This window comes from Oncorhynchus nerka, linkage group LG3 (genome assembly GCF_034236695.1).
Source record: "Oncorhynchus nerka isolate Pitt River linkage group LG3, Oner_Uvic_2.0, whole genome shotgun sequence".
NCBI lineage: Eukaryota > Metazoa > Chordata > Actinopteri > Salmoniformes > Salmonidae > Oncorhynchus > Oncorhynchus nerka.
Window position 1 is genome coordinate 84,753,005 of NC_088398.1, and position 25,111 is coordinate 84,778,115.

Here is a 25,111-nt window from a genome sequence, read left to right on the forward strand (position 1 = left end):
TCCACACTACTGTAACTACGGTGATATCAGCAGTGTCCTGATGTTTACCGTTCCACACTACTGTAACTACGGTGATATCAGCAGTGTCCTGATGTTTACCGTTCACACTACTGTAACTACGGTGATATCAGCAGTGTCCTGATGTTTACTAGGTGATATCAGCAGTGTCCTGTGTTTACCTACTGTAACTACGGTGATATCAGCAGTGTCCTGATGTTTACCGTTCCACACTACTGTAACTACGGTGATATCAGCAGTGTCAGTGTTTACCGACTACTGTAACTACGGTGATATCAGCAGTGTCTGATGTTTACCGTTCCACACTACTGTAACTACGGTGATATCAGCAGTTTGTTCCACACTACTGTAACTGTGATATCCTGATGTTTACCGTTCCACACTACTGTAACTACGGTGATATCAGCAGTGTCCTGATGTTTACCGTTCCACACTACTGTAACTACGGTGATATCAGCAGTGTCCTGATGTTTACCGTTCCACTACTGTAACTACGGTGATATCAGAGTGTCCTGATGTTTACCGTTCCACACTACTGTAACTACGGTGATATCAGCAGTGTCTGATGTTTACCGTTTCACACTACTGTAACTACGGTGATATCCCAGCAGTGTCCTGATGTTTACCGTTCCACACTACTGTAACTACGGTGATATCAGCAGTGTCCTGATGTTTTACACACGGTGATATCAGCAGTGTCCTGATGTTTACCGTTCCACACTGCTGTAACTACGGTGATATCAGCAGTGTCTGATGTTTCCGTTCCCCACTGCTGTAACTACGGTGATATCAGCAGTGTCCTGATGTTTACCGTTCCACACTACTGTTACGGTGATATCACTGATGTTTACCGTTCCACTCTGTAACTACGGTTATCCGTTCTACACTACTGTCACGGTGATATCAGCAGTGTCTGATGTTTACCGTTCCACACTACTGTAACTACGGTGATATCAGCAGTGTCCTGATGTTTACCGTTCCACACTACTGTAACTACGGTGATATCAGCAGTGTCCTGATGTTTACCGTTCCACACTACTGTAACTACGGTGATATCAGCAGTGTCCTGATGTTTACCGTTCCACACTACTGTAACTACGGTGATATCAGCAGTGTCCTGATGTTTTACCGTTCCACTACTGTAACTACGGTGATATCAGCAGTGTCCTGATGTTTACCGTTCCACACACTGTAACTACGGTGATATCAGCAGTGTCCTGATGTTTACGTTCCACACTGCTGTAACTACGGTGATATCAGCAGTGTCCTGATGTTTACCGTTCCAACTACTGTAACTACGGTGATATCAGCAGTGTCTGATGTTTACCGTTCCCACTACTGTAACTACGGTGATATCAGGAGTGTCCTGATGTTTACCGTTCCACTACTGTCACGGTGATATCAGCAGTGTCCTGATGTTTACCGTTCCACTACTGTAACTACGGTGATATCAGCAGTGTCCTGATGTTTACGTTCCACTACTGTAACTACGGTGATATCAGCAGTGTCCTGATGTTTACCGTTCCACTGCTGTAACTACGGTGATATCAGCAGTGTCTGATGTTTACCGTTCCACACTACTGTAACTACGGTGATATCAGCGGTGTCCTGATGTTTACCGTTCCACACTACTGTAACTACGGTGATATCAGCAGTGTCCTGATGTTTACCGTTCCACACTACTGTAACTACGGTGATATAGTGTCTGATGTTTACCGTTCCACACTATGTAACTACGGTGATATCAGCAGTGTCTGATGTTTACCGTTCCACACTACTGTAACTACGGTGATATCAGCAGTGTCTGTGTTTACCGTTCACACTACTGTAACTACGGTGATATCAGCGGTGTCTGATGTTTACCGTTCCACACTGCTGTAACTACGGTGATATCAGCAGTGTCCTGATGTTTACCGTTCCCCACTGCTGTAACTCTGATATCAGCGGTACGTTCCACTACTGTAACTACGGTTATATCAGCAGTGTCTGATGTTTACCTACACTACTGTAACTACGGTGATATCAGCAGTGTCTGATGTTTACCGTTCCACACTACTGTTCTACGGTGATATCAGCAGTGTCCTGATGTTTACCGTTCCACTACTGTAACTACGGTGATATCAGCAGTGTCCTGATGTTTACCGTTCCACTACTGTAACTACGGTGATATCAGCAGTGTCCTGATGTTTACCGTTCCACACTGCTGTAACTACGGTGATATCAGCAGTGTCCTGATGTTTACCGTTCCAACTACTGTAACTACGGTGATATCAGCAGTGTCCTGATGTTTACCGTTCCACACTGCTGTAACTACGGTGATATCAGCAGTGTCCTGATGTTTACCGTTCCACACTACTGTAACTACGGTGATATCAGCAGTGTCTGATGTTTACCGTTCCACACTACTGTAACTACGGTGATATCAGCAGTGTCCTGATGTTTACCGTTCCACATATCGGTGATATCAGCAGTGTCCTGATGTTTACCGTTCCACACTACTGTAACTACGGTGATATCAGCAGTGTCTGATGTTTACCGTTCCACTACTACTGTAACTACGGTGATATCAGCAGTGTCTGATGTTTACCGTTCCACACTACTGTAACTACGGTGATATCAGCAGTGTCTGATGTTTACCGTTCACACTACTGTAACTACGGTGATATCAGCAGTGTCCTGATGTTTACCGTTCCACACTACTGTAACTACGGTGATATCAGCAGTGTCCTGATGTTTCCGTTCCCCCACTGCTGTAACTACGGTGATATCAGTGCATGTTTGTTCCTGATGATATTTCTGACCGTTTTACCGTTCACACTACTGTAACTACGGTGATATCAGCAGTGTCCTGATGTTTACCGTTCCACACTGCTGTAACTACGGTGATATCAGCAGTGTCTGATGTTTACCGTTTCCACTTAACTACGGTGATATCAGCAGTGTCTGATGTTTACTACTGTAACTACGGTGATATCAGCGGTGTCTGATGTTTACCTTTCCACGCTACGGTGTAACTACGGTGATATCAGCAGTGTCCTGATGTTTACCGTTCCACACTACTGTAACTACGGTGATATCAGCAGTGTCCTGATGTTTACCGTTCCACACTACTGTAACTACGGTGATATCAGCAGTGTCTGATGTTTACCGTTCCACACTACTGTAACTACGGTGATATCAGCAGTGTCCTGATGTTTACCGTTCACACTACTGTAACTACGGTGATATCAGCAGTGTCTGATGTTTACCGTTCCATACTACTGTAACTACGGTGATATCAGCAGTGTCCTGATGTTTACCGTTCACACTACTGTAACTACGGTGATATCAGCAGTGTCCTGATGTTTACCGTTCCACACTACTGTAACTACGGTGATATCAGCAGTGTCCTGATGTTTACCGTTCCACACTACTGTAACTACGGTGATATCAGCAGTGTCCTGATGTTTACCGTTCCACACTATTGTAACTACGGTGATATCAGCAGTGTCCTGATGTTTACCGTTCCACACTGCTGTAACTACGGTGATATCAGCAGTGTCTGATGTTTACCGTTCCACACTACTGTAACTACGGTGATATCAGCAGTGTCCTGATGTTTACCGTTCCACACTACTGTAACTACGGTGATATCAGCAGTGTCCTGATGTTTACCGTTCACACTACTGTAACTACGGTGATATCAGCAGTGTCCTGATGTTTACCGTTCCACACTACTGTAACTACGGTGATATCAGCAGTGTACGTTCCACACTACTGTAACTACGGTGATATCAGCAGTGTCCTGATGTTTACCGTTCCACACTACTGTAACTACGGTGATATCAGCAGTGTCTGATGTTTACCGTTCCACACTACTGTAACTACGGTGATATCAGCAGTGTCCTGATGTTTACCGTTCCACACTACTGTAACTACGGTGATATCAGCAGTGTCTGATGTTTACCGTTCCACTACTGTAACTACGGTGATATCAGCAGTGTCCTGATGTTTACCGTTCCACACTACTGTAACTACGGTGATATCAGCAGTGTCCTGATGTTTACCGTTCCACACTACTGTAACTACGGTGATATCAGCAGTGTCCTGATGTTTACCGTTCCCACTACTGTAACTACGGTGATATCAGCAGTGTCTGATGTTTACCGTTCCACACTACTGTAACTACGGTGATATCAGCAGTGTCCTGATGTTTACCGTTCCACACTAACTACGGTGATACACGTGTGATATCTGGTGATGGCAGTGTCCTGATGTTTACCGTTCCACACTGCTGTAACTACGGTGATATCAGCAGTGTCCTGATGTTTACCGTTCACTGCTGTAACTACGGTGATATCAGCAGTGTCCTGATGTTTACCGTTCCACACTGCTGTAACTACGGTGATATCAGCAGTGTCCTGATGTTTACCGTTCCACACTGCTGTAACTACGGTGATATCAGCAGTGTCCTGATGTTTACCGTTCCACACTACTGTAACTACGGTGATATCAGCAGTGTCCTGATGTTTACCGTTCCACGCTACTGTAACTACGGTGATATCAGCAGTGTCCTGATGTTTACCTTTCCACGCTACTGTAACTACGGTGATATCAGCAGTGTCCTGATGTTTACCGTTCCACACTACTGTAACTACGGTGATATCAGCAGTGTCCTGATGTTTACCGTTCCACACTACTGTAACTACGGTGATATCAGCAGTGTCCTGATGTTTACCGTCCCACACTACTGTAACTACGGTGATATCAGCAGTGTCCTGATGTTTACCGTTCCACACTACTGTAACTACGGTGATATCAGCAGTGTCCTGATGTTTACCGTTCCACACTACTGTAACTACGGTGATATCAGCAGTGTCCTGATGTTTACCGTTCCCCACTGCTGTAACTACGGTGATATCAGCAGTGTCCTGATGTTTACCGTTCCACACTACTGTAACTACGGTGATATCAGCAGTGTCCTGATGTTTACCGTTCCACACTACTGTAACTACGGTGATATCAGCAGTGTCCTGATGTTTACCGTTCCACACTGCTGTAACTACGGTGATATCAGCAGTGTCCTGATGTTTACCGTTCCACACTACTGTAACTACGGTGATATCAGCAGTGTCCTGATGTTTACCTTTCCACGCTACTGTAACTACGGTGATATCAGCAGTGTCCTGATGTTTACCGTTCCACACTACTGTAACTATGGTGATATCAGCAGTGTCCTGATGTTTACCGTTCCACACTACTGTAACTACGGTGATATCAGCAGTGTCCTGATGTTTACCGTTCGTGACCCTAGTTACATATATTATATATATTTATTTATCTATATTTATATCTATACTTCTATATATTTATATACCTATTTATATACCTCTATCTATATACTTCTATATATATACTTCTATATATATATACATATACTTCTATACTTATATATCTATATTTATATATTTATACTTCTATATATTTATATACCTCAATATCTATATACTTCTATATATTTATATACCTCTATATCTATATACTTCTATATATTTATATACCTCTATATCTATATATATATATATATATATATACTTCTATATATTTATATACCTCTATCTATATATATACTTCTATATATTTATATACCTCTATATCTATATACTTCTATATATTTATATACCTCTATATCTATATACTTCTATATATTTATATACCTCTATATCTATATATATACTTCTATATATTTATATACCTCAATATCTATATATATACTTCTATATATTTATATACCTCTATATCTATATACTTCTATATATTTATATACCTCTACATCTATATACTTCTATATATTTATATACCTCTATATCTATATATATACTTCTATATATTTATATACCTCTATATCTATATACTTCTATATATATACTTCTATATATTTATATGCCTCTATATCTATATATACTTCTACATATTTATATACTTCTATATCTATATACTTCTATATATTTATATACCTCTGTATCTATATACTTCTATATATTTATATACCTCTATCTATATATATACTTCTATATATTTATTTACCTATATATCTATATACTTCTATATATTTATATACCTCTATATCTATATACTTCTATATATTTATATACCTCTATATATATATATACTTCTATATATTTATATTCCTCTATATCTATGTACTTCTATATATATATACTTCTATCTATTTATATACCTCTATATCTATATATATACACTTCTATATATTTATATACCTCTATCTATATACTTCTATATATATACTTCTATATATATATACATATACTTATATACTTATATATCTATATTTATATATTTATACTTCTATATATTTATATACCTCTATATCTATATACTTCTATATATTTATATACCTCTATATCTATATACTTCTATATATTTATATACCTCTATATCTATATATACACTTCTATATATTTATATACCTCTATATCTATATACTTCTATATATATATACTTCTATATATTTATATGCCTCTATATCTATATATACTTCTACATATTTATATACTTCTATATCTATATACTTCTATATATTTATATACCTCTGTATCTATATACTTCTATATATTTATATATCTATATGCTTCTATATATTTATATACTTCTATATCTATATATATACTTCTATATATTTATTTACCTATATATCTATATACTTCTATATATTTATATACCTCTATATCTATATACTTCTATATATTTATATACCTCTATATCTATATATATACACTTCTATATATTTATATACCTATTTATATACCTCTATCTATATACTTCTATATATATACTTCTATATATATATACATATACTTATATACTTATATATCTATATTTATATATTTATACTTCTATATATATATATATACCTCTATATCTATATGTATACTTCTATATATTTATATACCTCTATATCTATATATATACTTCTATATATTTATATACCTCTATATCTATATACTTATATATATATACTTCTATATATTTATATGCCTCTATATCTATATATACTTCTACATATTTATATACTTCTATATCTATATACTTTTATATATTTATATACCTCTGTATCTATATACTTCTATATATTTATATACCTCTATATCTGTATACTTCTATATATTTATATACCTCTATATCTATATATATACTTCTATATATTTATTTACCTATGTATCTATATACTTCTATATATTTATATACCTCTATATCTATATACTTATATATATTTATATACCTCTATATCTATATACTTCTATATATTTATATACCTCTATATCCTTATACTTCTATATATTTATATACCTCTATATCTATATACTTCTATATATATACTTCTATATATTTACATACCTCTATATCTATATATATACTTCTATATATTTACATAACTCTATATCTATATACCTCTACATATTTATATACCTCTATATCTATATATATATATATATACTTCTATATATGTATTTACCTCTATATCTATATACTTCTATATATTTATATACCTCTATATCTATATACTTCTATATATTTATATACCTCTATATCCTTATACTTCAATATATTTATATACCTCTATATCTATATACTTCTATATATATACTTCTATATATTTACATAACTCTATATCTATATACCTCTACATATTTATATACCTCTATATCTATATATATATATATATACTTCTATATATGTATTTACCTCTATATCTATATACTTCTATATATTTATATACCTCTATATCTATATACTTCTATATATTTATATGCCTCTATATCTATATATATACTTCTATATATTTACATATCTCTATATCTATATACCTCTACATATTTATATAACTCTATATCTATATACTTCTATATATTTATATGCCTCTATATCTATATATATACACTTCTATATATTTATGTACCTCTATATCTCTATATATATATATATACTTCTATATATGTATTTACCTCTATATCAAAATATATATACTTCTATATACAGTTGAAGTCAGAAGTTTACATACACTTAGGTTGGAGTCATTAAAACTTGTTTTTCAACCACTCCAACAAGTGCTTATTGTAAGGGAGTGCATAACTGTAAGGGAGTGCATAACTGTAAGGGAGTGCATAACTGTAAGGGAGTGCGTAGCTGTGAGGGAGTACGTAAGGGAGTGCGTAACTGTAAGGGAGTACATCAGGGAGTGCGTAACTGTAAGGGAGTGCGTAACTGTAAGGGAGTGTGTAACTGTAAGGGAGTGTGTAACTGTAAGGGAGTGCGTAACTGTAAGGGAGTGTGTAACTGTAAGGGAGTACATAAGGGAGTGCGTAACTGTAAAGGAGTGCGTAACTGTAAGGGAGTGTGTAACTGCAAGGGAGTGTGTAACTGTAAGGGAGTGTGTAATTGTAAGGGAGTGCGTAACTGTAAGGGAGTGTGTAACTGTAAGGGAGTGTGTAACACTAAGGGAGTGTGTAACTGTAAGGGAGTGCGTAACTGTAAGGGAGTGTGTAACTGTAAGGGAGTACATAAGGGAGTGCGTAACTGTAAAGGAGTGCGTAACTGTAAGGGAGTGTGTAACTGTAAGGGAGTGCGTAGCTGTGAGGGAGTGCGTAACTGTAAGGGAGTGCTTAGCTGTGAGGGAGTGCGTAACTGTAAGGGAGTGCGTAGCTGTGAGGGAGTGCGTAACTGTGAGGGAGTGTGTAACTGTAAGGGAGTGCGTAGCTGTGAGGGAGTGCGTAACTGTGAGGGAGTGTGTAACTGTAAGGGAGTGCATAACTGTAAGGGAGTGTGTAACTGTAAGGGAGTGCGTAGCTGTGAGGGAGTGCGTAACTGTAAGGGAGTGTGTAACTGTAAGGGAGTGCGTAGCTGTGAGGGAGTACGTAACTGTAAGGGAGTGCGTAAGGAAGTGCGTAACTGTAAGGGAGGGCGTAACTGTGAGGGAGTGCGTAACTGTAAGGGAGTGCGTAACTGTAAGGGAGTGCGTAACTGTAAGGGAGTGCGTAACTGTAAGGGAGTGCGTAAGGGAGTGCGTAACTGTAAGGGAGTGTGTAACTGTGAGGGAGTGCGCAACTGTAAAGGAGTGCGTAACTGTAAGGGAGTGCGTAACTGTAAGGGAGTGCGTAACTGTAAAGGAGTGCGTAACTGTAAGGGAGTGCGTAACTGTAAGGGAGTGCGTAACTGTAAAGGAGTGCGTAACTGTAAGGGAGTACGTAAGGGAGTGCGTAACTGTAAGGGAGTGCGTAACTGCAAGGGAGTGCGTAACTGTAAGGGAGTGCATAGCTGTGAGGGAGTGTGTAACTGTAAGGGAGTGCGTAGCTGACGGCAGGGAAGTCAGAACTAAACTGGGTAATCTTGCAGTTTTTCACAATTCATACATACATACATACATACATACATACATACATACATACATACATACATACATCATACATACATACATACATACATACACACATACATACATACATACATACATACATCATACACACATACATACATACATACATACATACACACATACATACATACATACATACATACATACATACATACATACATACATACATACATACACACATACATACATACATACATACATACATACATACATACATACATACACACATACATACATACATACATACATACATACATACACACATACATACATACATACATACATACACACATCATACATTCATACATACACACATACATACACACATACATACATACATACCAGATGGACAGACGGAATGACATGATATACAGTTGAAGTTTACATACATTACATACATTCCCTGTTTTAGGTCAGTTAGGATCACCACTTTATTTTAAGAATGTGAAATGTCAGAATAATAGTAGAGAGAATGATTTATTTCAGCTTTTATTTCTTTCATCACATTCCCAGTGGGTCAGAAGTTTACATACACGCAATTAGTATTTGGTAGCATTGCCTTTAAATTATTTAACTTTGGTCAAATGTTTCAGGTTGCCTTCCACAAGCTTCCCACAATAAGTTGGGTGAATTTTGTCCCATTCCTCCTGACAGAGCTGGTGTAACTGAGTCAGGTTTGTAGGCCTCCTTGCTCACACACGCTTTTTCAGTTCTGCCCACAAATGTTCTACAGGATTGAGGTCAGGGCTTTGTGATGGCCACTCCAATACCTTGACTTTGTTGTCCTTAAGCCATTTTGCCACAACTTTGGAAGTGTACTTGGGGTCATTGTCCATTTGGAAGAGCCATTTGTGACCAAGCTTTAACTTCCTGACTGATGTCTTGAGATGTTGCTTCAATATATCCACATCATTTTCATTCCTCATGATGCCATCTATATTGTGAAGTGCACCAGTACCTCCTGCAGCAAAGCCCCCCCACAACATGATGTTGCCACCCCCGTGCTTCACGGTTGGGATGGTGTTCTTCGGCTTGCAAGCCTCCCCCTTTTTCCTCCAAACATAACGATGGTCATTATGGCCAAAAAGTTATATTTTTGTTTCATCAGACCAGAGGACATTTCTCCGAAAAGTACGATCTGTGTCCCCATGTGCAGTTGCAAACCGTAGTCTGGCTTTTTTATGGCGGTTTTGGAGCAGTGGCTTCTTCCTTGCTGAGCTGCCTTTTCAGGTTATGTTGATATAGGACTCGTTTTACTGTGGATATAGATACTTTTGTACCTGTTTCCTCCAGCATCTTCACAAGGTCCTTTGCTGTTGTTCTGGGATTGACTTGCACTTTTCGCACCAAAGTACGTTCATCTCTAGGAGACAGAACGCGTCTCCTTCCTGAGTGGTATGACGGCTGCGTGGTCCCATGGTGTTTATACTTGCGTAGTATTGTTTGTACAGATGAACGTGGTACCTTCAGACGTTTGGAAATCTACAATTTGGTCTATTAATTTTCCCTTGATGTCAAGCAAAGAGGCACTGAGTTTGAAGGAAGGCCTTGAAATACATCCACAGGTACACCTCCAATTGACTCAAATGATGTCAATTAGCCTATCAGAAGCTTCTAAAGCCATGGCATCATTTTCTGGAATTTTCCAAGCTGTTTAAAGGCACAGTCAACTTAGTGTATGTAAACTTCTGACCCACTGGAATTGTGATACAGTGAATTATAAGTGAAATAATCTGTCTGTAAACAATTGTTGGAAAAATGACTTGTGTCATGCACAAAGTAGATGCCCCAACCGACTTGCCAAAACTATAGTTTGTTAACAAGAAATTTGTGGAGTGGTGGAAAACGAGTTTTAATGACTCCAACGTAAGTGTATGTAAACTTCCGACTTCAACTGTCTATATATACATTTATAAACCTACAGTACCAGTCAACCGTGTTTTAGTTGTCATTTTTATTATAGAATAAGAGTGAAGATATCAACACTATGAAATAACACATATGGAGTCATACAACCTATATATACACATATATACCTATACATAGATATATACAGTATATATATTTGTAAGTCGCTCTGGATAAGAGCGTCTGCTAAATGACTTAAATGTAATGTAATGTATATATATACACTAACCTAAAAAAGTGTTCAACAAATATGTTTTCGAAGTAGCCGCACTTTGCCTTGATGACAGCTTTCCACAGTCTTGGCCTTCTCTCACTATTCTTATGATTATCACTCGTATGTGTTACTGCTTTGTTGACTTCACTATTATTCCACAATGTAGAAAACAGTCAAAATGAAGAAAAATCCAGGAATGAGTCGGTGTGTCCAAACTTTTTACCGAATTATAGCTTCTCACCTTCTCCTTTTCCAATACTGTCGTTACACCTCATAAAAATAAAAAAAACCCGATCTAATTCACGTCCTAACTGATGCCTCTGTGTCCTAACTGATGCCTCTGTGTCCTAACTGATGCCTCTGTGTCCTAACTGATGCCTCTGATGCCTCTGTGTCCTAACTGATGCCTCTGTGTCCTAACTGATGCCTCTGTGTCCTAACTGATGCCTCTGTGTCCTAGCTGATGCCTCTGTGTCCTAACTGATGCCTCTGTGTCCTAACTGATGCCTCTGTGTCCTAGCTGATGCCTCTGTGTCCTAACTGATGCCTCTGTGTCCTAACTGATGCCTCTGTGTCCTAGCTGATGCCTCTGTGTCCTAGCTGATGCCTCTGTGTCCTAACTGATGCCTCTGTGTCCTAACTGATGCCTCTGTGTCCTAACTGATGCCTCTGTGTCCTAGCTGATGCCTCTGTGTCCTAGCTGATGCCTCTGTGTCCTAACTGATGCCTCTGTGTCCTAACTGATGCCTCTGTGTCCTAACTGATGCCTCTGATGCCTCTGTGTCCTAACTGATGCCTCTGTGTCCTAACTGATGCCTCTGTGTCCTAACTGATGCCTCTGTGTCCTAGCTGATGCCTCTGTGTCCTAACTGATGCCTCTGTGTCCTAACTGATGCCTCTGTGTCCTAACTGATGCCTCTGTGTCCTAACTGATGCCTCTGTGTCCTAACTGATGCCTCTGTGTCCTAACTGATGCCTCTGTGTCCTCTGTCCTGAAGGCAGCAAATCGTGTGGCGGACAAGTAGACGCCAGTGGCGCCGGGTACATCACCACCCCGGGGTACCCTCTGGAGTACCCCCCACACCAGAACTGTCGTTGGGTCGTCACCGCCCCAGAACCCTCCCAACGTGTCGTCCTCAACTTCAACCCCCACTTTGAACTGGAGAAGCTGGACTGCAGGTGAGAGAGAGAAGTGGGGGAGGAGTGGAGGGGGGGGGAATGGAGGGAGGGGGGGTTCACAGGAGATTTGACAAATGAGTAAATTCCTATTGTTTCCTATCCAAATGATAGATACTGAGGTACACCCTAGACACATATCCTAGCATATTGATTATTCCCTGGTCTTCTCTGAATATTCCAATCAGTCCCACTGTGAGAACAGTGCTGTGTATATTTCCCACCACCGCAGTGAGCAGTCTGCTTGTGACTGTCTATATCCTCACCATTTCCAGTTCCCTGCTGTTTCTGGCTCAGTGTCGCTCATAACAAGCTATTGGAGTTATCTCTCTGTAATCTCCCACAACATATTCCCCATCGCCACCTTATCAAATTCCAGATCAACAACAACAACAACAACAACAACAACAACAACAACAACAACATCTACCCTACACAGAATTCTAGAATCCTCCAAAAACCAGCGGAGTGTTGGGGAGTATTCTATATTCCATTCCATATGCCTGACCACAATTCTGATTGGTCTACCCTCTGGTGGTAAATCAGAGAAGTGCAGCCAGATTCCAGATACAGTCCATTATTTTAGGAAGGGATTGAACGATGTCCAACTCTCCCTACTTCACATAGAGTAGCGTTGTATCACAAGGCACCTTATAGGCCACGTGTACAGGTATCTGTTCGATATCTACTGTCCTGTCTATTCCTAACACTGTTGGTAGAGGAAGACATGGTTCTTCCTCCACCGTATGTACACAGTCTGAAGACATGGGTCTTCCTCTATCGTATGTACACAGTCTGAAGACGTGGGTCTTCCTCCATCGTATGTACACAGTCTGAAGACATGGGTCTTCCTCCATCGTATGTACACAGTCTGAAGACATGGGTCTTCCTCTATCGTATGTACACAGTCTGAAGACATGGGTCTTCCTCTATCGTATGTACACAGTCTGAAGACATGGGTCTTCCTCTATCGTATGTACACAGTCTGAAGACATGGGTCTTCCTCCATCGTATGTACACAGTCTGAAGACATGGGTCTTCCTCCATAGCATGTACACAGTCTGAAGACATGGGTCTTCCTCCTACACAGTCTGAAGACATGGGTCTTCCTCGTATGTACACAGTCTGAAGACATGGGTCTTCCTCTATCGTATGTACACAGTCTGAAGACATGGGTCTTTCCCTCACAGTCTGAAGACATGGGTATGTACACAGTCTGAAGACATGGGTCTTCCTCTATCGTATGTACACAGTCTGAAGACATGGGTCTTCCTCTATCGTATGTACACAGTCTATGGGTCTTCCTCTCGTATGTACACAGTCTGAAGACATGGGTCTTCCTCTATCGTATGTACACAGTCTGAAGAGACATCGTATGGTCTGAAGACATGGGTCTTCCTCTATCGTATGTACACAGTCTGAAGACATGGGTCTTCCTCTATCGTATGTACACAGTCTGAAGACATGGGTCTTCCTCCATAGTATGTACACAGTCTGAAGACATGGGTCTTCCTCTATCGTATGTACACAGTCTGAAGACATGGGTCTTCCTCTATCGTATGTACACAGTCTGAAGACATGGTTCTTCCTCCATCGTATGTACACAGTCTGAAGACATGGGTCTTCCTCTATCGTATGTACACAGTCTGAAGGGGTCAACAAAGCGATAGACGACAGGACACTCGTAGTAAAGCTTACCCATATATTCAGACAGTGTTTCAAATGGCAGATAGTGTCCCAAACCCTGTATTGTTCACTACTACAACTATGTACAACTATGTAGGAAATAGAGTGTGATTTGGGACACGGAACCACACAGCCTCTCTCTATCATTGCCCTGGTTTGTTTGGCCATTTATTTACATTTTATCTCCATCAATAATACAAGGAAATGTTTCTAAAGAGAGATTTATGGGATAGGATACATCCTGATAGTCTTTTGTCGGAATCGGAACATGAATCTTTTAGCAGCTGTTGTTGAAAGGTGCACTTTACCACTCTGCCTCTCTGCCTCTCTGCCTCTGCCTCTCTGTCTCTCTGCCTCTCTGCCTCTCTGTCTCTCTGCCTCTCTGTCTCTCTGCCCCTCTGTCTCTCTGTCTCTCTGCCTCTCTGTCTCTCTGCCTCTCTGTCTCTCTGCCTCTCTGTCTCTCTGTCTCTCTGCCTCTCTGCCTCTCTGTCTCTCTGCCTCTCTGTCTCTCTGCCTCTCTGCCTCTCTGTCTCTCTGCCTCTCTGTCTCTCTGCCCATCTGTCTCTCTGCCTCTCTGCCTCTCTGTCTCTCTGCCTCTCTGTCTCTCTGCCTCTCTGTCTCTCTGCCCCTCTGTCTCTCTGTCTCTCTGCCTCTCTGTCTCTCTGCCTCTCTGTCTCTCTGCCTCTCTGCCTCTCTGCCCCTCTGTCTCTCTGCCTCTCTGCCTCTCTGCCTCTCTCTCTGCCTCTCTGCCTCTGCCTCTCTGTCTCTCTGCCCCTCTGTCTCTCTGCCTCTCTGCCTCTCTGCCTCTCTGCCTCTGCCCCTCTGTCTCTCTGCCTCTCTGCCTCTCTGCCTCTCTGTCTCTCTGCCTCTCTGTCTCTCTGCCTCTCTTTCTCTCTGCCTCTGCCTCTCTGTCTCTCTGCCTCTCTGTCTCTCTGCCTCTCTGTCTCTCTGCCTCTGCCTCTCTGTCTCTCTGTCTCTCTGCCTCTCTGTCTCTCTGCCTCTCTGTCTCTCTGCCTTTGCCTCTCTGCCTCTCTGCCTCTCTGCCTCTCTGACCCTGTCTCTCTGCCTCTCTGTCTCTCTCCCTATGTCTCTCTGCCTCTCTGCCTCTCTGCCTCTCTGAATCTCTGCTCCCTTATCAGAGGCATAAAAGAAAGACGTTCTACATCTCTCTCTCTCTCTCTCTCTCATTCTCCAATGGGTCTGCTGTGCATTAAGGCTAGATGTTGCATTTTGTTGTCTGGTCCGTCTCTCTCTCTCTCATGCGTGGACTAAACGAAGCCAACCACACACACACACACACACACACACACACACACACACACACACACACACACACACACACACACACACACACACACACACACACACACACACACACACTCCTTCCCTCACAATGTGGGGCGAGCTAGAGACAACCTCTTGATCACACTACATCACACATCCTTTTAAAGCTTGCTGAACATCCCAGGAGGAACAGAGCTGTTTGGTGGGTCCATTTAGAAATCACAAGTACCAAACACGTACAGCCTTATTTATTTATCCAGCCGGAAGGGCAGGTTGGGCTTGTTGGAACGGATGTGTGTTGAAATTGAATGGTTATCAGCCTTGAGTGAGTCAGGACAGGATTCTCGTGTTAAAAAACATCCACTTCAACCTGAAAACAACATTCGGTAATGTACACGTGTATGTCACACTCATTACGGGTCTCCTTCATTCTTCATGGGTGTTTTTGCTTGACAATGTTGCCATATTTACTGTTAGTTAATAGTTATGACTGTAAGCTGCAAGGGCAGGGCTTTTTGGAACCGGAATGTAATGGTTATTTCATTCAGCCTTCAGTGAGTCAAGAGTCAGGAGTGAGGAGTTAGGAGTTAGGACAGGAGTTAGGAGTTAGGAGTCAGGAGTCAGGAGTTAGGAGTTAGGAGTTAGGATAGGAGTTAGGAGTTAGGAGTTAGGAGTCAGGACAGGAGTTAGGAGTTAGGAGTTAGGACAGGAGTTAGGAGTCAGGACAGGAGTTAGGAGTCAGGACAGGAGTTAGGAGTCAGGACAGGAGTTAGGAGTTAGGAGTCAGGACAGGAGTTAGGAGTCAGGACAGGAGTTAGGAGTTAGGAGTCAGGACAGGAGTTAGGAGTCAGGACAGGAGTTAGGAGTCAGGACAGGAGTTAGGAGTTAGGAGTTAGGAGTTAGGAGTTAGGATAGGAGTTAGGACAGGAGTTAGGAGTCAGGAGTTAGGAGTTAGGAGTCAGGAGTTAGGAGTTAGGAGTTAGGAGGAGTCAGGACAGGAGTTAGGAGTCTCAGGACAGGAGTTAGGAGTCAGGAGTTAAGTCAGGAGGTTCAGGAGTTAGGAGTCAGGACAGGAGTTAGGAGTCAGGACGTTGATAAACAACATATAATGAAACCCCAAAATAAAAAGAAGTCACACTGTTAAAGTGTCGTTAATTTCTGTCTGTATTAAGTTGAAGGATGTTGTTATTACGAGTTTCCTGTGTGGTCCTGTGGAAGACTGCTATTTCAGGCCTAAATGAGGCCCTATCTATATGAGACAGGGCAGGAGCGTTATATAGTGCACTACATTTAACCGGAGACCTATGGTAATATATAGGGACTAGGGAACAATTTGGAACGCAACCTTGTGTAGGAACTGGGGCAGGGTTGGCTGAACTGACTGGTCTGAAATTGAGCTGTTAGCTGAGGGGCACAGCAGGGTGCTAAGGGGTCAAAGGTGACTACAGCCGTAAGTCCTTAGCTGATCACTGTCAGCTAGAACCCTGAACCACCTCAGACCACACATACCTCTAGCTCTCATCCCTCTCTCTTTCCATCTCTCTTTCCAGCTCTCTTTATGTCTGTCTCTTTCAGTCTCATTCTCCATGGTTCTCTCTGGTTCTCTCTGGTTCTCTCTTTCTTTCTCTCTCTCTCTGGTTCTCTCTTTCTCTCTCTCTCTGGTTCTCTCTCTGGTTCTCTCTCTCTCTCTGGTTCTCTCTGGTTCTCTCTCGCTCTCTCTCTCTGGTTCTCTCTCTCTCTCTCTCTCTCTCTGGTTCTCTCTTGCTCTCTCTCTGGTTCTCTCTCTCTCTCTCTCTCTCTGGTTCTCTCTTTCTCTCTCTCTCTCTCTGGTTCTCTCTCTCTCTCTCTCTCTCTGTCTCTCTCTCTCTGGTTCTCTCTTTCTCTCTCTGGTTCTCTCTCTCTCTCTCTCTCAATTCAATTCAAGGGGCTTTATTGGCATGGGAAACATATGTTAACATTGCCAAAGCAAGTGAGGTAGATAATATACAAAAGTGAAATGAACAATAAAAATTAACAGTAAACATTACACATACAGAAATTTCAAAACAATAAAGACATTACAAATGTCATATTATATATATACAGTGTTTTAACAATGTACAAATGGTTAAAGGACACAAGATAAAATAAATAAGCATAAATATGGGTTGTATTTACAATGGTGTTTGTTCTTCACTGGTTGCCCTTTTCTCGTGGCAACAGGTCACAAATCTTGCTGCTGTGATGGCACGCTGTTGAATTTCACCCAGTAGATATGGGAGTTTATCAAAATTGGATTTGTTTTAGAATTCTTTGTGTATCTGTGTAATCTGAGGGAAATATGTATCTCTAATATGGTCATATGCTGGACAGGAGGTTAGGAAGTGCAGCTCAGTTTCCACCTCATTTTGTGGGCAGTGAGCACATAGCCTGTCTTCTCTTGAGAGCCATGTCTGCCTACAACGGCCTTTCTCAATAGCAAGGCTATGCTCACTGAGTCTGTACATAGTCAAAGCTTTCCTTAAGTTTGGGTCAGTCACAGTGGTCAAGTATTCTGCCACTGTGTACTCTCTGTTTAGGGCCAAATAGCATTCTAGTTTGCTCTGTTTTTTTGTTAATTCTTTCCAATGTGTCAAGTAATTATCTTTTTGTTTTCTCATGATTTGGTTGGGTCTAATTGTGCTGCTGTCCTGGGGCTCTGTAGGGTGTGTTTGTGTTTGTGAACAGAGCCCCAGGACCAGCTTGCTTAGGAGACTCTTCTCCAGGTTCATCTCTCTGTAGGTGATGGCTTTGTTATGGAAGTTTGGGAATCGCTTCCTTTTAGGTGGTTGTAGAATTTAACGGCTCTTTTCTGGATATTGATCATTAGTGGGTATCGGCCTAATTCTGCTCTGCGTGCATTATTTGGTGTTCTACGTTGTACACAGAGGATATTTTTGCAGAATTCTGTATGCAGAGTCTCAATTTGGTGTTTGTCCCAGTCTTTTGGTGGCGGACCCAGACCTCACAACCATAAAGGGCAATGGGCTCTATGACTGGGTGAGCGGACCCCAGACCTCACTACCATAAAGGGCAATGGGCTCTATGACTGGGTGAGCGGACCCCAGACCTCACAACCATAAAGGGCAATGGGTTCTATGACTGATTCAAGTATTTTTAGCCAAATCATAATTGGTATGTTGAAATTTATGTTTCTTTTGATGGCATATAAGGCCCTTCTTGCCTTGTCTCTCAGATCGTTCACAGCTTTGTGGAAGTTACCTGTGGCGTTGATGTTTAGGCCAAGGTATGTATAGTTATTTTGTGTGCTCCAGGGCAACGGTGTCTAGATGGAATTTGTATTTGTGGTCCTGGTGACTGGACCTTTTATGGAACACCATTATTCGGGTCTTACTGAGATTCTCTCTCTCTCTCTCTCTCTCTCTCTCTCTCTCTCTCTCTCTCTCTCTCAATAGAGGACATTCAGTATACCAAATTAATCTCCCTACATTCAAGTCAATCTCTCCTACATTCAGTATGTTACCAAGTCAATCTCCCTACATTCAGTATGTTACCAAGTCAATCTCCTACATTCAGTATGTTACCAATGTCAATCTCCTACATTCAGTATGTTACCAAGTCAATCTCCCTACATTCAGTATGTTACCAAGTCAATCTCCCTAGAGGACATTCAGTATGTTACCATGTCAATCTCCCTACATTCAGTATGTTACCAAGTCAATCTCCCTAGAGGACATTCAGTATGTTACCAAGTCAATCTCCCTACATTCAGTATGTTACCAAGTCAATCTCCCTAGAGGACATTCAGTATGTTACCAAGTCAATCTCCCTACATTCAGTATGTTACCAAGTCAATCTCCATAGAGGACATTCAGTATGTTACCAAGTCAATCTCCCTACATTCAGTATGTTACCAAGTCAATCTCCCTACATTCAGTATGTTACCAAGTCAATCTCCCTACATTCAGTATGTTACCAAGTCAATCTCCCTACATTCAGTATGTTACCAAGTCAATCTCCCTACATTCAGTATGTTTGGGATGAATGTACAGAATGGTTACCTGGTGGAAAATGCTTTTCCAATTTCAGTCAAGGGGAGGGTTGAGTCTTTAAAATAATCTAGTCCAAGGGAAGGTTACGTCATCTGTAATTGATATATATCAATGTGATGCCACCCCTCATCTGGGATTCTCTTCTGGGCGCTGCAATATCAAGTCAACCTATAGGCTATTTAGTGTGATCTCAATCAAATGATCCATAGCCTATAGGCTACGAAGTGCATGCTGGGAGAAGTACAGAGCAAAGTTATATTTCTAACATAGCTGGTGTAAATACAACGAGGCTGCGTTTCACACTGCAAAGGACATTCCAACCCTGATTCCCGAACGGCCCTGTTCTTGCTGATCACAAATGTTTGTGTGCTGCTTTAAACAATGGCTGTGCTGCTTTAGCCAATGGCTGTGCTGCTTTACCAATGGCTGTGCTGCTTTAGCCAATGGCTGTGCTGCTTTAGCCAATGTCTGTGCTGCTTTACCAATGTCTGTGCTGCTTTACCAATGGCTGTGCTGTCCAATGTCTGTGCTGCTTTGCAATGTTAACCAATGGCTGTGCTGCTTTACCAATGGCTGTGCTGCTTTACCAATGGCTGTGCTGCTTTACCAATGGCTGTGCTGCTTTAGCCAATGTCTGTGCTGCTTTAACCAATGTCTGCTTTACCAATGTCTGCTGCTTTACCAATGGCTGTGCTGCTTTAGCCAATGTCTGTGCTGCTTTACCAATGGCTGTGCTGCTTTAGCCAATGGCTGTGCTGCTTTAGCCAATGTCTGTGCTGCTTTAACCAATGTCTGTGCTGCTTTAGCCAATGGCTGTGCTGCTTTACCAATGTCTGTGCTGCTTTAGCCAATGGCTGTGCTGCTTTACCAATGGCTGTGCTGCTTTAGCCAATGTCTGTGCTGCTTTAACCAATGTCTGTGCTGCTTTACCAATGGCTGTGCTGCTTTAGCCAATGTCTGTGCTGCTTTACCAATGGCTGTGCTGCTTTACCAATGGCTGTGCTGTGTAGGGCTTCAGCGGCAGTTCAGGAGGAGAGTCAAAGGTTTCTTCTTTATTAGGCCGAGTCTAAAAAAAATGACTATCTTGCACGCGGACTAGCCGAAAGCTTATCTTTTGGTCGAGAAGCGTGAAGATGAGGAGGACCAGAGGTCAACTTTAAGATGAGGAAGATGAGGAGGACCAGAGGTCAACTTTAAGATGAGGAAGAGAGGTCAACTTTAAGATGAGGAAGACCAGAGTTCAACTTTAAGATGAGGAAGATGAGGAGGACCAGAGGTCAACTTTAATAGCTCGCTGCAAATATCATTGATTTGAATAAAACAATATGTTTCTAGCCCGTGTGGTATTTCTCAGAGTTATTGACCTCACAATCAGCCAGATTGTGTTTCTGAAACTGAAAGCAGCAGTCGGTGATGGACAGCTCATGGGTGGAAAATTAGACTATGCATAATTCATTTACATCGTCTTCATTTGAATTAGACGTTACTAACACCCAGAGGGCTTTGTGTCGGAGCCTATTTCTTCCTATTTAAGAAATAAGAGGTTGTCCTACCTGTTTGACAGACGACATTAGGCTATAGGCTGTTATATATACACATTTGTTGGTCAATTCCTCCACCCACCATGCACTCTTTAAATAGCCTACCTCTGTGTCAGTCGAGGGCTGTTGAGTTAAAACCAAGACTAATTCCTAAACCCAGACAACTAAGGTCCAGACAACTAAGGTGGCCCTACTCTGTCTGGGGTGGAAAGGTAGGCCCTACTCTGTCTGGGGTGGAAAGGTAGGTCTACTCTGTCTGGGGTGGAAAGGTAGGCCTACTCTGTCTGGGGTGGAAAGGTAGACCTACTCTGTCTGGGGTGGAAAGGTAGGTCTACTCTGTCTGGGGTGGAAAGGTAGGTCTAATCTGTCTGGGGTGGAAAGGTAGGTCTACTCTGTCTGGGGTGGAAAGGTAGGCCTACTCTGTCTGGGGTGGAAAGGTAGGCCCTAATCTGTCTGGGGTGGAAAGGTAGGGGGTGGAAAGGTAGGTCCTACTCTGTCTGGGGTGGAAAGGTAGGCCTACTCTGTCTGGGGTGGAAAGGTAGACCTACTCTGTCTGGGGTGGAAAGGTAGGCCCTACTCTGTCTGGGGTGGAAAGGTAGGCCTACTCTGTCTGGGGTGGAAAGGTAGGTCTACTCTGTCTGGGGTGGAAAGGTAGGTCTACTCTGTCTGGGGTGGAAAGGTAGGGCCTACTCTGTCTGGGGTGGAAAGGTAGGGCCTACTCTGTCTGGGGTGGAAAGGTAGACCTACTCTGTCTGGGGTGGAAAGGTAGGTCTACTCTGTCTGGGGTGGAAAGGTAGGGCCTACTCTGTCTGGGGTGGAAATGTAGGTCTACTCTGTCTGGGGTGGAAAGGTAGGCCCTACTCTGTCTGGGGTGGAAAGGTAGGTCTACTCTGTCTGGGGTGGAAAGGTAGGGCCTACTCTGTCTGGGGTGGAAAGGTAGGTCTACTCTGTCTGGTGTGGAAAGGTAGGTCCTACTCTGTCTGGGGTGGAAACCAGTCCTACTCTGTCTGGGGTGGAAAGGTAGGTCCTACTCTGTCTGGGGTGGAAAGGTAGGTCCTACTCTGTCTGGGGTAGAAAGGTAGGTCTACTCTGTCTGGGGTGGAAAGGTAGGTCTACTCTGTCTGGGGTGGAAAGGTAGGTCTACTCTGTCTGGGGTGGAAACGTAGGTCCTACTCTGTCTGGGGTGGAAAGGTGGGCCTACTCTGTCTGGGGTGGAAAGGTAGGTCTACTCTGTCTGGGGTGGAAAGGTAGGTCTACTCTGGGTGGAAAGGTAGGTCTACTATGTCTGGGGTGGAAAGGTAGACCTACTCTGTCTGGGGTGGAAAGGTAGGTCTACTATGTCTGGGGTGGAAAAGTAGTTCTACTCTGTCTGGGGTAGAAAGGTAGGCCTACTGTCTGGGGTGGAAAGTAGGTCTACTCTGTCTGGGGTGGAAAGGTGGGCCTACTCTGTCTGGGGTGGAAAGGTAGGTCCTACTCTGTCTGGGGTGGAAAGGTAGGTCTACTCTGTCTGGGGTGGAAAGGTAGGTCTACTCTGTCTGGGGTGGAAAGGTAGGTCTACTCTGTCTGGGGTGGAAAGGTAGGTCCTACTCTGTCTGGGGTGGAAAGGTGGGCCTACTCTGTCTGGGGTGGAAAGGTAGGTCTACTCTGTCTGGGGTGGAAAGGTAGGTCTACTCTGTCTGGGTGGAAAGGTAGGTCTACTATGTCTGGGGTGGAAAGGTAGACCTACTCTGTCTGGGTGGAAAGGTAGGTCTACTATGTCTGGGGTGGAAAGGTAGACCTACTATGTCTGGGGTGGAAAGTAGTTCTACTCTGTCTGGGGTAGAAAGGTAGGTCTACTCTGTCTGGGTGGAAAGGTAGACCTACTCTGTCTGGGGTGGAAAGGTAGGTCTACTCTGTCTGGGGTGGAAAGGTAGGGCCTACTCTGTCTGGGGTGGAAAGGTAGGTCTACTCTGTCTGGGGTGGAAAGGTAGGCCCTACTCTGTCTGGGGTGGAAAGGTAGGTCTATCTGTCTGGGGTGGAAAGGTAGGGTGTACTCTGTCTGTGGGGTGGAAAGGTAGGTCTGTCTGTCTGGGGTGGAAAGGTAGGGTGTTTACTCTGTCTGTGGGTGGAAATGTAGACCTACTCTGTCTGGGGTGGAAAGGTAGGTCCTACTCTGTCTGAGCAGGGGTGGAAAGGTAGGTCCTACCTGTCTGGGGTAGAAAGGTAGGTCTACTCTGGAGAGTCTGGGGTGGATAGCCTGGAAGGTAGGTCTACCTGTCTGGGGTGGAAACGTAGGTCCTACTCTGTCTGGGGTGGAAAGCCTGGGCCTACTCTGTCTGGGGTGGAAAGGTAGGTCTACCTGTCTGGGGTGAGAAAGGTAGGTCTGGAACTGGGTGGAAAGGTAGCCTGGTCTAGCCTCTGTCTGGGGGTGGAAAGGTAGAGCCTACTCTGTCTGGGGTGGAAAGGTAGGTCTAACCTGAACTGGGGTGGAAAAGTAGTTCTACTGGAGTCTGGGGTAGCCTGAAAGGTAGGCCTACTGTCTGGGCCTAGTGGAAAGGTAGGCACACAACACCACTCTGTCTGGGGTGGAAAGGTAGGGCCTACTGTCTGGGGAAAAGGTAGGTCCTATTTCTGACGGGGTAGAAAGGTAGGTCTACTCTGTCTGGGGTGGAAAGGTAGGTCACTCTGTCTGGGGTGGAAAGGTAGGTCTGATCCTCTGTCTGGGGTGGAAAGGTAGGTCCTACACTGTCTGGGGTGGAAAGGTGGGCCTACTCTGTCTGGGGTGGAAAGGTAGGTCTATACTGTCTGGGGTATTATGATACTCCCTGTCTGGGTGGAAACTCCCTAGATACTCTATGTCTGTATTATGGGTGGAAAGGTAGACCTACTCCCTGTCTGGGGTGGAAAGGTAGGTCTACTATGTCTGGGGTGGAAAAGTAGTTCTACTCTGTCTGGGGTAGAAAGGTAGGGCCTACCTGTCTGGGGTGGAAAGGTATTAGGTCTACTCTGTCTGGGGTGGAAAGGTAGGTCTACTCTGTATTATGTCTGGGGTGGATAATAGGTCCTATGATACTGTCTGGGATGTATTATGATAGGCCCTACCTGTCTGGGGTGGAAAGGTAGGGATACTCTGTCTATGATGGAAAGTATTCCCTGTATTAGACCTACTCTGTCTGGGGTGGAAAGGTAGGTCCTATTCTGTCTGCATTATGAAAGGTAGGTCCTACTCCCTGTATTCCTGTCTGGGGTAGAAATAGGTCTACCCTGTCTGGGGTGGAAAGGTAGGTCTACTCTGTCTGGGGTGGAAATGATACTCCTGTATGGGGTGGAATGATAGGTCTCTACTCCTGGAAATGATACTCCCTGTCTGGGGTGGAAAGATACTCCCTGTCTGGGGTGGAAATGATACTCTGTCTGTGGAAATTAGGTCTACTCTGTCTGGGGTGGAATGATAGGTCTATTCCCTGTCTTGGATACTCCCTGTATAATGGTCTATATGTCCCTGGGGTGATAATAATGATACCTGTATTATGTCTGGGGGGTGTATTATGAAATAGTCCTCTACTCCCTGTCTGGGGTATGAAGGTAGGTCTACTCCCTGTATTCCTGGAAATGTATTCTCTGTCTATGATATTCCTGTATTATGATACTCCTGTATTATGATCTCCCTGTATTCCCTGTATAATGAACTCCTGTATTATGATATTAGAATACTCCCGTGGAATTGAGTTTATGATGGGCTGGAGGAGGGATACATTTTAATGATATGAGGTGATAAGTCCCTAATGATACTCCTGACTTATGATACTGCCTTTGTTATTATGTATAGATGACTCCCTTC

The 25,111-nt window shown here is 42.7% G+C and overlaps 1 protein-coding gene across 1 annotated transcript in view; it reads left to right on the top strand.

Moving 5' to 3' along the window:
• The window catches only part of LOC115124773 (neuropilin-2-like), a 342,903-nt gene that overhangs the window by 6,035 nt on the left and 311,757 nt on the right, over nucleotides 1-25,111 (top strand). The window contains exons 2-3 of the mRNA XM_065005862.1: nucleotides 8,141-9,317; nucleotides 12,572-12,752. Coding sequence (XP_064861934.1) covers nucleotides 8,141-9,317; nucleotides 12,572-12,752 — 1,358 coding nt within the window. The remainder of the gene's footprint in view (nucleotides 1-8,140; nucleotides 9,318-12,571; nucleotides 12,753-25,111) is intronic.